Below are 17,635 nucleotides of genomic sequence, written 5' to 3'. Positions count from 1 at the left end.
TAGTTCCAACCCCTTGCCATGGGCAGGGACACCTTCCACTAGACCAGGTCACCCAAAGCCCCATCCAGCCTGGTCTTGAACACTTCCAGGGATGGGGCATCCACAGCTTCTCTGGGCAACCTGTTCCAGTGCCTCACCACCCTCACAGTGAAGAATTTCTTCCTAATACCTAATCTAAATCTGCCCTCTTTCAGTTTAAAGCCATTACCCCTCGTCCTATCACCACATGCCCTTGTAAAAAGCCCCTCCCCAGCTTTCTTGTAGGCTGCCTTTAGGTACTGGAAGGCTGCTATAAGGCCTCCCTGGAGCTTTCTACTCACAAGCAGGTCTGCTTTCTCTTGGTACTGCCCAGGAGCCACACTCCAGATTCTGTTACCTGCCCCCATTCCTCCCCTTGTCTGAAATTATTTTTAAACAACAGGCTGAAATCAGGGGAATTTTTCAACAGGCTTTGGCTCATTCACTCCTAAAGCTACTCTAAAAATTCTGTCTATAGAGAGGTATCCACAGACTTAACCCCCACCTCCCAAACCAGCAAAAAAACCCCAACACACATCACCAGTATTAGAACTCCAGCGACCGCAGACTCCAGTGTTTTATGCATGACTAGCTTTTATTGGTAGCAAGGTTTTGGGCATCTGTATGTGCTGTTAGCAAGCAGTAAGAGTTTGCAGAACATCTTCCCTCACTGTCTCGGAACCACAGAAACGGAATCTGAAGAAAAAAAAGATACAAGTGCCTTGAGTTGTCAACATTTGTTGAGATTATATAAGTGGATTTGTTTTAATATAAGTAACCTGGTTTGCCATTTGACACAACTGAACACAACATACTTTGAGCTCCTAAGTTTGAAATATTACTGCTAGGGAAAGCACTGAAGGACTGTATTCATTCTGGTTCACTGCCTGCCTTCCTTTAGTTTTAGTTTCTTTTTTTTCCAGATTTTGTGCTACCATCACTATGTAGATTGTCACAACTACTTGTGCAAAGGCCATGAGTCAACAGAAGAGTGAGGGCCTCTCTACAGGTGTATGCTTCGTCAGCAATGTGCTTTGGTGAATAGAAACTACAACTGGACTTAGGACCTCTGCTTAAAGGTAATGCTGCTGGGCTGTAATCATTTTGCTTTGCTTGTTTCCATCTCCCATGTTGTCTTTTAAGTGATGGCATTTTAACTATGAATTTGTATATGGGTCTAAGACATATACTCTACCTCCTCTTCCAGATACCCAGTCGTGGGGTGGATAAAATAAAATAACTGATCAAGCAAATGAAGGAGTTTGTTTTGAAACGTCCAGGAAAATTACTAAAGCTGGATCAGTAAATCATAATTCTAACCTGAACATCCAAGCCATATTCCACAAAGTCTAGAGAAATCAATTTTAGCCTCTCTCCCTCAACTTTATATGTAGCCTTTTAAGCGCAGCTTCCAAGTATTAGCCTTGCTTATTGGAGGGGTAGGCTTATTATCACTGTCCTCTTTTATCAATTATGATCTCAGGGGCCATCAATATCAATGGAAAATGTCTGCTGGTTCCAGCTGACAGTGAATCAGACGTCCTAATGCAAGCTCAGGCACAGATAACCTATTCTTGTGGACAGTAGGAGCCTGGCAAGAATGATGCTGATAATCCAAGCCATGGCTAATTTTTCTCACCCAAAGGGTTATACAGGAAGTTTGCTCTTCTGAAGCCTGGAAATATTTTAAGTTTTTCTTTGAAGTTATTTATGGCAAAGAGTTGAAGTAGTAGTGAATTGAACTATGGAGGAACAGTGTCTTGAAAGGAAAGAAATAAAAGGTTTTCTTGAGAGTCTTTTAATGCTTTAAATAGCTTTTCTTGTGAAAATGCTTTCACCCCACATATAATTTTGTCACCTATATTACCGAGTAACTTTCAAGATTTTCACAATGCATGTACTTACTCTGTACCATTTTCTCCAGATTGTACTGTGATAGTTGCAGCTCCTAGTTTAGGAAAAGTTGGATTTAACTGGTTGTTGTTCCAAAGAAATTTAACTTTTGTAACCGTTCCAACATTAACTTCTGCATCAACGAAGTTTGTGTAAGTGTTGGCTGGTTTGAGGGTTCCCCTGTGAAAAAATAACATTTTATGGATGTGAGGCATGCTAGCATTTAATATGAATTACCAGTCCTGTTAACTGATTGGCTGTGGTAGCAAGTGAGTAGAAAGTTAACAGAGAGACAGTATTTAGCTTATAATATAGTAACATCATTATTGCCCATTTTCCAACATAATTCATCCCAAATCAGTGTTTGCCAGAAGCAGCAAAGGCAGGTAGGCCTGATATGCCGCAGTCACACCTCACAATGAAGACCCAGTTACAGGACAATCCCTGTGGAGAAGGTAGAGCTTGCTCCCTGTTGCTTATGTAGGCAGGTTTTTTTGCACATAAATGAAATTTTCATTTAATATTAATTAATTTATATGATACAGATGTTGCATTTTTGGGGGTTGGCCAAAAGGATTATCTACCAGCTGCTCAGCCCTGCTCTCTAGCAGAGATTCCCACACTTGCAGCACCGTGGCCGAGTCAAATGTGCATCTGCTCTTGGGTAACCGTAGTTTTAATCTGGCTACTCATTTCACGCGCATCAAAGCTCTAAATGGCAGCAGTTTGAGACCGGTAATGGCTTCAGCTACTACATCTCACTGAATATGAGCCAATGCTTCTCTGATCCTCTCCTTTGCCCCCTCCCACCCCCATGCTCTGAAGGTGAAGGGCTACTTTCTTAAATTTACTCCTGCTGTATGAAGTCAAGAGACATTTGAATGTGTGATGCCTTTATCACTGCAGAACTGTTATTGTAGACGCGACCTGAGAGATACGGGGGGCGGGGGGGGGGGGGGGGAAGCAAAGGACCCGGCAGAACCACCCAGCAGAAACCTCTACTGTTTCAACAAGCTTCATGAGAAAGACAGGATTTTTATTCCTTCCCCTAGGTTTGCACTTTCTCATTCATCTGCCTTCAGAAGATGATATTTACTCTCCTCCATATTAAAAGGCTTATGGTAGGGGAAGTAATGAGAGACAGGACAAAATCCCTTTGCCTTTTTGTTTTTTTACTGGATCCACAGTGGTGCCTGGTAGGTTAGAGCAAGATTTGCTGAGGAAATTAAAGTTCACTTCCAGCAATTGAATTGACACAGGCCCTGCAAATGGCAGCTAGAGAGTGCTGGAGTGCATTCAGTACTGGCAGACTTGTCTCAGGTGAATGCATGGATGCCAGCAAATTGGGATCAGCTCATAGCAAACACCTGCTGCCAAGTGTGAAGATGCAAAGTCCTTCTTGGAAAAGTGGAAGTGACATGGTTGTCAATAAACAAAAAACAAAACCAAAAAATAAAACCCAAAACCGACGTCAAAATACCTTCTCCCTATTTTTTCATCATTTCAGATATTTTAGTTGAAACAAACAAGAAAAATGCAAATAAACAAAACCACATAAGGCAAGCAAGCGGCTTCAGTGTAAGCAGGCAAAGTTATGAGCAATAAAAAAGTAGATTTTTATATGGTAAATCATGAGGTAACTTTAGCTGTAAGCAGCTGTGGCAGGAACATTTTACAAGCCTGTGAAAGACAAAAAGATAAGAACTCCACTAGTGTAGGTCCAGCAAGACCTTAGCGGGACAGCAGACAAGTGACATCAAATTCTAACATTTTAAAATCCTGCATTCTAACCTTCTCCCTTCAAATGTAAAGCCAGAGTGAGCAAACTGTCGCTGCATTTACATCAGGGGTAGAATTTTACCTCTAAAATAAGACCAATTTAAACAGAAATATTAATTAAAAATATGAATTAAATGTTCTAGAAGAGAAGTTTCTTTTCTATTGAATTTTTAACTTACTTGATGATCTGATGCTGCCTTGTGTTCCCACCACTTCCATACAGGGCAATATTTACATATCCTTTTAGTTTACTCCTTCCAGAGAGGGTCACGGTTACTTTGTACCTCCAAACTACACAGAAGAAATACAGTAAGTTAGATTGTACCCAGGGAGAAATAGTCTCCAAAATATCAAGTGTTGTCTTTTTTTTCAGTCTGTGCACTGTAGTTGAAAGAAAAGAAAATTATCGCTGTCCTTCACTTTCAGCTCAAGGCTACATCACAGGCTGTCTGGACTCAAAGGGGTTAACACAATGCTCTCACACGTTAATCTTGGTGCTTGTTGTTCTTCTTTGGGTTATAACTATGCAAAACAAATACAAAACACCAGCAGTCAGATCTGTCATTATGCCCTAATGAGATCAACATGAGAAATGGGTAGACATTTGTGTTACTTTCTGGGAAGAAAAAAAAGCGCTAGTCCATAACATGGTAAACACAATGTAGACCTCAGCATTTTGACCATGAAGGTTTTCATATACAGTGAAGTTGGAAAGAAGGAGGTGTTAGGAATAAATACTGATACATACCAGAATATAAGCAGTGTAGAAGGAGTGTAAAAAAATTCTGAAGCTCAAGGAAAATCATTTTTGTGGGTGGGAACTTTCTTTGAGTGTGCAATTAGCAAAAGCGGCTGTTCCCCCTCTGATTCTTGTTTACAAAGGTGAAGGAAGAACAGTCTTGTGAGAGCTGACATTTAGGATAACTGAGGTTGTAAAGGAGGTCATCTCGTCCATCCACTTCTCAAACAAGGCCAGTTATGGTCAGCTTGCTCTTGGCCTTTGTCAAATGGAGTTTTGAACATCTCCAAAGACGGCGATTTCCCAGCTTCTCTGGGCCCCTCTTCCTGCATTTAACTACTGTCATTGTGACAGTAATTTTCATACTATTTAATTAAGAAATTCCCTTGCTGCAACTTCTGTGCATTGCCTAACCTTTCTCCTTGCACGTTGTAGTGCAGTCCACTAAATATCTCAGTGACCTCCACTAGACTCTATGGTTTGTCAGTATCTTACTTGTACTGGAGGGCCCAAAATTGTGCACTGGTGTTGGAGCAAAAAAGAAAAAGGCATGAAGGACTGAATAGCCACTGCACTGCTATGAGGTCTGTTCATCTGTTAAAATTAATTGTAAAACAGGAAAATTAAAAGGGTTGTTTACAAGGAGTAGGTAGCAATGGAAGCAATTGAAACTCACGAGCAAAATCCCTGGCTTCTCCAGTATTCAGGTAAAGTTTCGGGAAATTGTTTTTAATTTTTCCTTTGAATTTATCTGCAAAGTGACCCATATTTGGACATCCCTCTCGCGGGCAAGGGAAACAGGTTTCCTATTGAAAACAAATATATCTATTAATAAAATTATCCAGCCAGCCAAGAAAAAAATTAGTCATAGGACTTATTTTTAACATACCCACCTAACTGACCCCGCATCACAGCAACAACAAATTTGAAGTAACACTTTCTGTGACTTAAGAAAGATCATATAAGCTAGACAAGTTTCTCAAAGGCTCTGATTTTTCAGGGCTCTATGTTTTTTCTCATGCCATTTAGCTCAATCCAGTCACATCAGTGACATCCTTGAGTAGTCTTGAACTGGAGCGGGGAAGAGAAGGTGTCCTTCCCAGCAACTGATGAGAAAGAATTATGTCTCCTTATACCTTCAGGTTGGGTCAAGAAAGGCTTTGTCTTGAAAACAAAGCTCATTTTTGTCATGAAAGCAGTTTTCTACTGTGGTGACAGAAGCAGGTAGTCACCTTCTCCCAAAGTGACCTGAGAAGTGTGATCTCTATTACCTGCTCAGAACGTGTAAAGGTCAATCTAAGCACTATGTAAGTTTATACCTCTGTCTGTAGGATATGACAAGCCCGTTGCCTCCCTGCTACTCTTGGGCTGTAGCTCCCCATCTCCCAGTCTGGGACAGGGAAGGGCTTCCTGACCTTGGTCCATAAACCATTGTGCTTTGTCCCTGAGGCCATCTTAAGTCACCAAAGTACTTTGATCATGGACTGACCCCATCAGGTCATCACATATTATTTTCCTTCTTGTTGTTTTGAAAAGAAAACATTTAAGCTGTGTTTGAAAGTTCATCAGCTACAGTATGGGATTCCATTCATTGCAGTTTGATAAATACATTTGGTGATTACAGGGACAGGCTCTTCTCCTTACCCCTTCCCCAGTTTGATGCAGCAGAGCAGGCCTGCAGAAGCCACACTAGCTCCAGTAGTACCTCAGGCCTGCCACATCAGCACAGAACGAGGGATGTCCCTGTTTGTTGTTGCCTTTTTCTACTTTGACCCATGTCAGCTGAACGAGGTATAATACTTTAGGATGTCTGACACTTACTTCTCTTACAGATGCACTCATTGGGTGCAAGCTAGCATAAATAAATTGAATTTCAGATGTATAGATAAGAGACACTATTTTTGATATGGTCCATCCTGAGGCTCTGAGAAATACTTACTGTTTCAAAAACATCATATGAAGGACAAGAATAGCCTAGAAATCCATCAGGGTAGATAATACTGTCAGAGTAATACTTGTAACTCCGCAAATGATTGCAAGCCACAAAGTCCCGAGTTCCTGTGAAAAGATGCTCCCAGGTTAGTTCTCCCTTTCTGTTACCATTTGAGGAAAGACACTGGCACAGCCCTTGCCATGTCATTGGGATACATCGTTCCTCCTCAAAAGCCTCATCACAATTCTTGGAGTATCAAACGTAAGGTTTGAAGCTTGCTCTCGCAATGAATTGATGCTCTAAGGAATGTCACTGACTCAACAGGTATAAAATGCAAACTTGAAATGCTTTGTGGAGCCCAACTGTGCAGCTCAGCTCAGCTCAGCCCCTCCCCTTCCCTCACAAACACTTATTCAAGCAATCTGACCGAGTTTCACAATAGAAATGAGAACTGCATGAAGCAGGTCTTTTGTAGGCAACAGCTGCATTACCATAACAAAAGAAAACCAAATGAAAAGTATTTAACAGTGAACTTCCTAGGGCAATGCTGATTTGCTCCAGCTGAGGACTTCAAAACAAAATTATTATTATTGGGGGGGTGCTTAAGGAAGGGAGACTCTTAAAATTAAAATAATGAATATATTATTTTCCTTTGTGTTGCCTTTATTTTCCTGACTTTAGGTTAAAAAGATCATATACAACACAGTTATTTCTTTGTGCTCTAATTCACCATTATTGATAACAAGTTTATTAAAAAAAAAAGAAGAAGAAAAAAAGAAAAAGTAATGCCTCTAGCTGCATTAAATAAAACCTGGAGAAAAAGGCTAGCCATCACAAATAAGTTCTTGGATTGTCAGAGTTTAAGGTGTTTGCAGTAATGTAGGAAGGAGCTCAGATAATATACTGAAAAATCTCTACGGCAGAAATCTTGGGGTTTTTTTTAATATTATGTACAATTAAACTTTATAAGGAAATTTTCTAATATTTAGAGCTTTTATTAGAACCATGTAAAACAACAGAGAACAGTGTATTTGAGCAGCTATGTGCCAATCTTTTTTTTTAGCTGACTAAAAATAGACACAATGATGTTGCTTTAATGCAACCCAGATTATAATAGGTAATTAAAAAAAAATTAAATTGCTCTATCTCAGAAGAACCGCAGCTGAAGATACCCTAACAGAAATAGCTGTGAGCATCATTGCCCTGCTCCACCCAGTATTGCTGCTGGGCAACTAAATAGAAACAAAGTGAAATGTGTTGTTACAGACCCTTCAAAATTTTTGGCACAGTTTCAGTAACTTTTGTTTCTGCTGTAAAGTACTTTAGAGGAGGCATATTTTCCAGAGGCAACACCTTTGTCTTGTTTATTTTTGAATAAGCTTTGGGAAATAGTGTGTTTTGAGCATATCAGCAGTTTCACTGCACTCTGCAGCTGCCATTGCTGATGGACACACCAAAAGCTAATACAAAACACCTGAATTAAGAAAAGTTAAGTCCTTACATTGTGAGGGGTGAGCTTCCCCTGAATTTGTAATGTAATCAACACACTTACCTTCCCAGATGCCATCGAGATCTACAATCTGTGAAACAGGGTTCTTCCCACACCCTGGCATTTGCTTTCCTCCGTTTGGGTAAAAGTCAAGATGTCCTATAGCTGTGGGTATGCCAAAACCTGGAGCATTTAAAGCGGGGGTAAGCAGGTTTGAAATTAATATTGTCTAGTATTTTCTCATACCTATAGCTACTGGCTTGAAGTTTGTCTGTGCTTGGTATTTTAGGATATGAGCTGTTAGTGACCAGAATGGTGTATTTGTTCTGTGTCTATGCACCACCCAGCACAACTGAGTCTTGATGAACAATTAGGATACTTAAGTGCCACAAAGCATAAATAATTTAGTATTAATACAGTAGAGCTGAATATTCACCTAAGTAGGGGATTGTGGGAGCTGAATCTGTGTGGATAATGTCAACAAACTCTGCATCAGATTTATCCAGTCTGACTTCAAGTGGAGTGTCTTGGAAATAAGGTTGAGCAGGGTCCAGTCCTGAAAGAAAAAGACTAGTGCTATGTATAGATAAGGAGATATAGATGTATCATTTTACATAACACTATGACTGTATATAACGAATATTACATATATAGTTGCCTATGGTTCCTTATATCTAAGTAGTATAGGCATTAATAAAATGATAACGTGCTCTCTCTTACCAAGTGGCTTTTTAGGAAGGAGAAAGGGTTACCTGCGTGAAGCCTATTAAATTTTACTGATTTACACCAATATTGACTCCCAACACTTGGATGTAACTTTTTTTTTTAAATTGAACTTCCCTTTAATAATGTTGCTCAAATTGAGGTGGCTGTGTCTGCATCCCATGTAACTCAATGTACTCAAACAGTAATTGATGCTGATAGCACCCCATGTGCTTGGAGGTGTTGGAACCAGCTTGCCTACTTGTGGCTCCAGTCAGGTTTTGGAAAAACATCTAGTTTTGAAGTTATGATCTTTGCTTTTGATCCTAGCAGAAAACAGAATCCATTTGCTTCCCAAATTGCTGCAGCAATTTCAGGAGCTTGTGAAGTCTTGAAAATTGCATAATTTTTGCTACCTTATACTTGCATCTCTTGTCCCCAGGCAGCAGATTTGGTTTTGCTCTTAGTAAACTATTTTGTAGACTATTAGTCCAAGGTTCATCAAGCCTGAAATCCCTGAGGAAATGTAACAATTGAAAAGGGCTGTGTTAATAATATCCAAAATCGTCTTTTGTGTATGAAAGGTCACTCTGCTTAATGCACACCGCCCTTGGCGCTGCCTCCGTGATGAATAAGGAGATCAAGCCCATGGCTTTAAACTCTGGAAATGCTGAACGTGTTAAAAAATTGCTAAAGAATGCAGACTGCAGGGTGAGTTTCCTGTATTTTGAGAAAGGTGTGGTTTGATCACAAGTTCAGCTGATAATACCTCTCTTCAGTTTTGTTCTCTGGGACATTATTGGAGGTTTTAAAATGCTCGAACTGGTGTCTCTGCTTTGTGAGTTCTCTGGAATATCTGAATATCTTTTTTAGAAATGAATTCATATTGCAATAAATACACCTGTTTGCCATTTTCTTTCTTAAAGAGTCAGTTAAACAATTTAAGAACGATGAGGGCTATCCCTTGAAGAACAGTGCAGGGATATTGTGAATGGTTATGCAGTGGCTATGTTGCACTGATGCTCCTGCTGTGGGCAGAGAGCTGAGACAGCCTGCGCTTCCATGGAACTTCGCTTTGCCTCTTGGCCATACGCATTTTCATCATTTAAGTCTTGCAGTGTTGCAAAATGGTTCCTTCAAGAGTCGTTTGCTCTCAGCTAGTGTGGGTAGAGAGCAGATTACAAGCCAAAGGATGCTGAAAAAGGAAAACTTGCTGTTGGATCAAAGGGAAGACGAAAACGCTTCTGGCCAATAGTCACAGAGGCTTGATCTGTTAGATCTTGCAAGACACAGGCACTATTTATGGGACCAGTGGAGGATGTCCAGATTCTGCGTATTCAGAGCGATATGTGGACAGCTATAAAACAAACCAGAACCAAAAATGCCCTCTCTGATAGAATTGAACAGGAAAACCTGGCTCAGCGAGAGGCTTTCTCACTTTCTCAGAGCATAGGGTGTGTAACTTGCAACAGGGAAAGACAACAGAGCAATCCAGTGCTGGGCAGGCGAAAAGTGAATCAGTACAGCTGACCAAAAATTAAGAGAACAACATCATATTCCTTACAAATGTCTAAACTCAGAAATGTGGGAGCACTTAAAAGGGACACCTATTACTTAGGAATATAGTGAAAATGGTGGGCTGCTTTCTGATCAGTCAGCTCTGACATTATCTGGAAAGTAAGAGGGAGCTCATGTAGCTCAAACTAATACAGGTTGTCTAAACATAATGCCTGTGATCTCCCTCAGGAAAAAAAAAAAAGGGATTTGGTTGAAATCTGACTGTTTCTTTAAGTATGAGTGCAGTTTCTTAGTAAGTCTACTTGAATATGGACAGATGATATAATCCTGTGTGACTCAATTTTTGCTGCCAAGGAAATACAGAGATTAGTGTATCAACAGTTAAGTGAAGAAATGAAACTTTAGAAAGTTTGCAGGAAATAAAAACAAAAGAAAAGATAATTTAATTACTGTTAATGTACTCTACTAGGTGAAAAGTTTACGTAGACATAGCAAAGCAAGGTGATAATGAGTATATCGGGAAGGTTAGCCTACTGCTTCTGAAACTTCAGGTTTAATCCATCCTTTTCTGGAAAATGATATTTGTTAGAAAAACTACAGTACAAAATAACTGCTCACTGTTGTGCTGCTTCTAGCATGCTTTGGAGGGACCTGCAAGCACTGGGTGATGTTGTGCATCAGATGTGCTGCTGTATAACAGGCCAGATTAATGAAAGATGAAAATGGCAGGAGAAAAGCTGCTAGGACAGGGAAGGTAGGAATTACTCTCCTGGTCTGTTTTATTACATTAGTGTTGGACAAATCATTATGAAAAACAATCATGGCAACTAAAGCTGGTTCTGGTTGTACGGTAGTTATTGCAAGTTCATTTTTAGCAGCGACAATGGAGTATTGTTATGTTATAGCATCGCTCCCTTCCTGCTCCAAACTAGCACTGGTCTAACAGTGACACCGCTAGGTTGAAGCACCAGAAAGCAAGCTCTGCCGAAATTGCCACAACCATTAATGTTTATCAGCAAGTCAATTAATGTATTGCAGGGGGCCTTCTGTCTCTGTTAGCTGTACGGAGCCTTTCCTTTGCTGTGTAAACATATGCAAGCAAAATAATCATCACACTGACTGTTTTCCCACACTTACCAGGGTACCACTCCCCGGTGTACTGTGAGAAGAAGTTAAGTTCTGTAATGTCCAAATTACCCTTGACTAAACTACAGCCCACAGTCAGATACAATCATAACAGAAAATGAACAGCAACATTTTGTTAAGCGGTGAAGTCTTTAGTCACTGACTTACCAGTTATTCTTCCAATCCCTGGCTGCCTTCTGCCAGCCTCACCTGCCGCATGTGCTCCAAGGCTGTGGCCAATTATGTGAACATCAGCTGGAGAGTATCCATATTTTTCCTGAGAAAATAACAATACAAAAAATTACTACATCTGTTTTCATCTGCAACAGGGAAGAGTAAAAAGGGGCTGAAAAACTACTTTTAATTTGACTACAGACTCAGGAACTCCTATAGTATTTCAGCATCTGTTTCCCAGTTTATGTACTTATGTCCAATACATAATTTTTCAAAACTCCTTATTCATGTGCTGCCCTCATTTGGAGGCTGTGAAAACTCTAGACAGCTCTGTCAACAGAGTCCTGAGAGGCTCTGTATCTATTTTACATCCTAGACCCATTAAGATTCACAGGATGCTTATCTGGCTTGCAAGTTTCAGCCAGGCAGGAACTCTTAATTACACCTGGCAGGTCAGGAACCACATGCAGCTGGAGGAGGACATGAGAAGAGAAATGCCTTCACCCTTTTTGGACAGGGATTCAGTGGCTGCAATGCAGATGTAGAGAGTGAGACGTGGGTCAGAGCACTCCTAGACCCAGCCTACTATCTAAGTAGTTTACAGTTCTTTTATGGGAATTGTGTGTTGAAAGCACTTAGATTAAAAGAAGGCTTCAAACCAAGCATCGCTTCCCATGTGAAGCTGGCTAAGAAAGGGGGCACGTGGCACCTTCTGTAGATTTGGGCAGTGTACACAGTGACCTTCCCCTGAGGCAGCTGGCTGGGTCCTATTTGTCCCCAGGTGGTGTTGCTCACTGGAAAGCAGTTGTCCTCCAGCTGCTGCTGGCTGCCAGCTGATTTTCTGGCATTCTTAAGAGCAGTTTGGTAGGTTTTGTCTTCCTGAGAAGGCAGTTTGCTGTGTCTGTTTGTGTATTTAAAACTACACAACACTTTACATCTGTTAACATCTATGGAATAACTGTTTGGTTATACTATGGGGATATCTTGTAGAACTTCATATCCCTAAGTTGGCTAACCCTGCTGTTATGACATAGTTCTCTAACTTAAAAAAAAAAAGTCTGTCTTCAGCACAACTTCTAAAATGATCACTGAGTAGAAGAAAATGTTTTCTGCTGGTTACTATTCAAGAACTTTCATGAAAGTGAATGTATTTCTTTCAAATCAGCATTATAACTATAGCTTTATAACTGCAAGATTCTTACCATAAGAACATTTATAAAATAAGCTATTTCAGCGCCCACAACACGGACATTGTTTGATGCCTGGGTGTACTGACATCTTGCGCCTTTTTTCCAGTTTATGCAGATGCAGTTCACATCTTCCACAGAAAACATCCTCTGTTTTGTAAAACAAAAGTAAAAACCAAAGATCCCCACAGTAAATGCAATCTGGAATTGATTCATGTTGCTTATTAGAGCTCAATTCATAAATGTTGCATGAATTTGTATAAGAACATTTTAAGAACCAAAACCTTAGCATATATATGTGGCCCTGCCTGCTCACAGGTGTATGTGTGCTCACACAATGCTGAAATAGGGACACAACGCTGAAATAGGGTGGTATGCTGTAGTAATGGCCACACCATCATTTCAAATAGCTATAGCAGTGTTTTTTGCAGAAGGGAAAACACTACAAATACTGATACTTTTAATTTTTAATTTCAGTCAAACTTTGTATGTAACACTGAATGAGAGCTCTACTCTTGTACAGATTCGAGTGATTTAAAAGTACTTCTTCAATTCAAATTCAATTAGAACTTATATTTTTTGGTGATAAAAATTGTTTTTCTGATACAGATTTGTAAGAAAGAGATTGTGTTTTTATAAGAGGGTGCATAAATTGCTGGTGTCACTGAATATTCATTTCAGATTTATGGCTTTAATTGGGACAATGTATATACAGGCAGATACTTTATTGTTTGCCGCAGAATCTGAAGCTTTGCTTTTCTCCTCTGAGCTGGATTGTTTGGCTAAATGTATTTTGCTTTAGCAGCTTTAGTATATTTATTCTTCTTTGCTTTAAGTTCAGACATTATAAAACATCCAAAACAAGTTACGACTGGCAAAGGACAAAAAAGGCAATAGAATTGTCTGTGGCTATGTTAGAAGTGGTAAAAATAAATGTGCAGATAGGATTATTACTTAATGGGAAGGAAAGTAAATAACAGATACAGATAGGAGGGGCTGATCTATTCACAATCCTATTTGCTCTGATCTTTACTGAAAAGATTCACTGAGACCAATTTTTTGTTTTTATTTTTTTTAGATAAATTGGAGTATTGTGATAAAACATAGGTCACCGTAATAGAGAAAGAATTTAAAGATTTATCTATCTCATGCGTCTACATCCTTGTGAAAATTGATGAAAAGGATTTAAGCTGAAGCAAAATGTGAGCTATCTTGTAGATTGTGAGGTTCTAGAAAAAAATCTCTATTTTAAGAGTGGGAAAATGGGAGACTGAGAATTATAAAAACATCAATCTGCTTCTGATACTTTGGACAAATTATTAACTAACAAATCCAACAGTCATTCCTCAATGTTCATAAATTGATAATCAACATAGCTTTTTTTCAACAAGAAACTGTCAAATAAATTTAATTTATATTCTTTTGACCTAGTATTAAAGAGAACCAGGTAACAGGGATGCAATAAATGTGAAATACCTTGATTTTAGTGGACTTTCACTTGTTTCTCATAGTGTTCTCATAAGTGAAATAGGAATACAGAATTTGAACAAAATTGTAGTTGTGTCAATAGTTTAGTTGAAAAATCTTATCCTAAAAGTGTCATGTGCCATCAACTGGTATTTTGCTCTGTGCTGTATGACTAGTAGCTTTCGTTAGCTGCAGCTGCATCAGAAAGCATGTTTATAGGATATGAGAAGACCACAAGCTGGAAATGCAACTTTATATGGGGACAGGATTAAGAAATAACTTGGAGAATTAGCACAAAAATTAATAAAGCAGAGTGTTTTATTTCATTCACTGCTCATAGCAAGTCCTAAATTGAAAGCTTTGCTCTAAATGATGCCCTTCAGTTCCCTTCCAGATGTACATTTCTACAGCTTTATTGCTTCTGTTAATGGTCAGCCCATGTCCTCAGCCTCCAACACCCACGTGGCAGCCCATACCTTTGTGATGGACTTTCCACATCTAGAAACCTGTCTCTTGTTTGGAGAAATATGATGCAATAATTATGAGTCTGCAGTTATTTCTGGAATCACCCTAGTTCCTAAGCAGTATCTTGCTCCAGGGTTTGTATTGTTTTCACCAAGAAAAAGGACGCTTACTGAGCCAAATCTTGTTGTCACTCACTCACTTCACTAAAGAGAAGAATTGAATGCATTTTACCTCCTGCTTTTCCTCAAGGTGCAGATCTACATATGTAAGTTGCTAACAATTTGAAAATGTGGCCTTTTTCCCTTTCTTATCACTACAAGTACCATGAGAGAAATTGGTTAGAAATGGAGAAAACAGGCAATTTATAGGAATGTGTTTATAAATGCAAACTAAGGAACTTCACAGGGACACGATTTCCCCGTGGTACCTACCTTGCACATGTCTGACAGCCAGTTTTCTTCTCCATCATCTATAAATCCATGTACGATAAATCTGGTTATCCTACTTGCATTAAAATTTGAGTAGTCAATTGTTGCGGCATCAACTGCAGAGATCTCCTGTTGTAGATGTTAAATTAATAAATTAATAAACATTTAAATCTGCTTTCTGAAAATAGTTTGTCAAAATTCCAAAGACCTGAACTATGCTCATCTGTACAGGCATTGCATTAACATTACGCAATGTTAAACTCATCTGCAAGTGTTTGTGTGACTATGGCTTGAGATCTCTGTCTCCATTCAAAGCAAGCTTTGACACATATCTTAGAGCAGCCAGGACTTTATTTTAATGTGTTTTTATCTTATCTGTGGAAAAAAAATTACTCAACAATTTAAAAAAATGCACAGTTTCCCAGTACTTCTCAGTGGCCATACAGAAAAAATGGGGGAGTGCTGCTTTGTGAGGGTTAGAAGAGGGTGAGTGTTCTGTCCTAGAGACCCTACCAAGGAGCTGGAAGAGCTTGTCTCCTGCATAAAGTGGAGGTTTGGCCATTTCTAATGCTTTCCAGGAACACAGCTGGAGTCTGTGTTTGTTTATTCTTTTTGCGTATGACTTACTAATGTTTAAACCGCAATACTTACTTGAAAGACAGTAGGATTTTCTCTTGTGTACAGGAGGAAGTGAATGTCTATCTTTTTTGAATCCCAGGGTAACTTATGGATTGGTCTTTCTGCAGTCCCAGACCATGGTATATCATCTGAGAAACATCCAAGCCTTTCATAGCAAACTTCATTGCCTGTAGCCCACAGATGAGATCAATAATATGTGAATGAGCAAAGAAGCGGAGCAGGCTAGTCATAACTCATAGCACCTCTTCTCTGGAGGTCTCTTGGTTTCCTGAAACAGAAAGCAAAGACCAGCAGTTGCCCTCTCTCAGATCTTCAAAGGCTACAGTTGCCCCAAGGAAAGAAGCCATCCTATTGCTCATCAACAAAGTATTCAGTGGAGTTTCTCCGTGGGTATCCTGCACCATACCTTGGGTCTTTCCCCAGTTGTGTTTTGCCTAAGGCAAAGACAGCTGATGAGTTTCTCCTAATACCAAGCCAAGATATTGCAAATAATCAGCAATAACTTGAGACTGTGCTGAAGAGCTGACTACACTGTACATGAGAACTCTTATACTATACAAGTCAGTGGCTTCTGCTGAATATAAAATTATACCCTCATTAGACTGCCTCTGCCCCCTGCCCCTGGCTTTTTCTCCATTTCTATCACTAAAGAAGAGTACAACAAATAATTTCCTAGATTTGGTAGAGCAATAGCTTTGCTATGAGATGGAAAACACCAGCATTTCTTGCACGCTCCTAGGGTGGGATTTCCAGAGTGGAGAAGAGGAAGGACAACATGCACACACACTTGTCTCGCTGTTCTTGTATAGGAAAGTGAACTACGTAACCTCAATCAGTAAGTTTTAAGGCATCATAGTGTAGAATAATATCTCACAAAATATAGCAGCATAGAAAGGCTATATAAATACTGACCCCATATGCTTACCTTCTGCTGCGCTGAGCAGAAATAGTGCAAGTATCCAAATTCCGATCATCTAGAACAGTAGAAAAAGAAGCAGCTACGATTTGATAACCTGCTTGATTAGCAAATGCACTGAGCTTTCTGGTGCTGAATTTTCTCAAGGTGAAAAGGGTGCTGTGTCTCTCTTCTCTGCAACATGTATCTATGTGAGATACCTATGAGTCAGCTTTATGTTTGCTTGCTCCACTAGAGACTGTGGGGCTCCTAAATCTACTAAAGCATAGCTTAAATACAGAGTCCTGTTTTTGTCCTGTTGAGGCTACACCTCTAATCGGAAGTATAGTAGCTAATTCAGAACTAGCGTAAGGATGCCTATGTGAGCTGCCATTCCCCTTTATACTGTTGGGTCTTGGGAAGCCATACACCTGATGAGGTAAAAGAAAAACCCCCAAACCTGAACTACTTACGCTGCAGCCTTGAAGCCCCGTGTGCTAATGTGCGAACTTTGCATGTACTTTTTATAGTCTGCTTTATCCTTGGAAATGTTCCCAGAAAGATAGGAACATTTATTTCAGATTATAGTTTATAACTAAGCTGGAAAACAACTTTAATGGTTGTTTTCTCTGAAAACTCCAAGATCCATGGACACAGACTTCTTGAATTGGTGTGCTGGAGCCCGGAATAGGATTGGAGCTCCAGAGGTAGGGTAATCCCCAGGCAGCATCACATCGGGAGTGGGACATTAAAAAATTTTGTGGATCTGTGTGGCAGTGCATTTAGGGGCTTGTCTTGGCTGGGAAGGATTTTGTTTTTAGTGTTGTGTAGTTGAGATGTAGGGGGTCTGCTGGGGAAGTTAGCAGGGAGCCACATTGTCTTTAAGTCCCCTCCCCTGCCTTGCATCAAGTGACTTTGGATGTGGAATGCTCCTGTGCTTCTGGGTCTTCTGTGCCCATTTCCTGACATCAGCTCAGTTTGGCTAAGCCTTATCCTTTAGGTAAACTTCTTAGTGGGCCTAGTATGTCTTTTCATAGTGAAAGAGCCTGACCTTCTTCTGGTGTCTCTTTCATTTCCTTATTGAAATAAATAGATATAGAAGGACAATTGTCTACCCCTTTGGATTCTTTCTATACTACCCATGTAACCCAAGTTTTGAGAAAGCTCTTCTCTGAGTGATGAGA

At 39.8% G+C, this 17,635-nt stretch overlaps 1 protein-coding gene across 1 annotated transcript; it reads right to left on the bottom strand.

The window, feature by feature from the left end:
• Positions 1-622: 622 nt before the first annotated feature.
• On the bottom strand, positions 623-16,530 carry LOC128147077 (inactive pancreatic lipase-related protein 1-like). The gene is made up of 12 exons (XM_052799283.1): positions 16,482-16,530; positions 15,569-15,723; positions 14,921-15,046; positions 12,573-12,707; positions 11,365-11,473; positions 8,288-8,407; positions 7,915-8,034; positions 6,369-6,487; positions 5,106-5,235; positions 3,870-3,981; positions 1,924-2,091; positions 623-714 (listed from the first exon to the last, which is right to left on the bottom strand). Exons 1-12 carry the CDS (start codon positions 16,528-16,530, stop codon positions 651-653), a joined length of 1,407 nt encoding a protein of 468 aa, XP_052655243.1. The 3' UTR covers positions 623-650.
• Between the last annotated feature and the right edge of the window lie 1,105 nt (positions 16,531-17,635).

The sequence above is a fragment of the Harpia harpyja genome, chromosome 10 (genome assembly GCF_026419915.1).
Source record: "Harpia harpyja isolate bHarHar1 chromosome 10, bHarHar1 primary haplotype, whole genome shotgun sequence".
Classification (NCBI taxonomy): Eukaryota; Metazoa; Chordata; class Aves; order Accipitriformes; family Accipitridae; genus Harpia; species Harpia harpyja.
This window is presented reverse-complemented; position numbering and strand designations above follow the sequence as displayed.

Coding starts and splice junctions, on each gene's coding strand:
- LOC128147077 (XM_052799283.1), bottom strand. CDS start 16,530: ATGATCGGAATTTGGATACTTGCACTATTTCTGCTCAGCGCAGCAGAA. Junction 8,035..8,287: donor TCCCACAATCCCCTACTTAG/GTGAATATTCAG, acceptor TAAATGCTCCAG/GTTTTGGCATACCCACAGCT. Junction 715..1,923: donor TCTGGAGAAAATGGTACAGA/GTAAGTACATGC, acceptor TTTTTTCTTCAG/ATTCCGTTTCTGTGGTTCCG.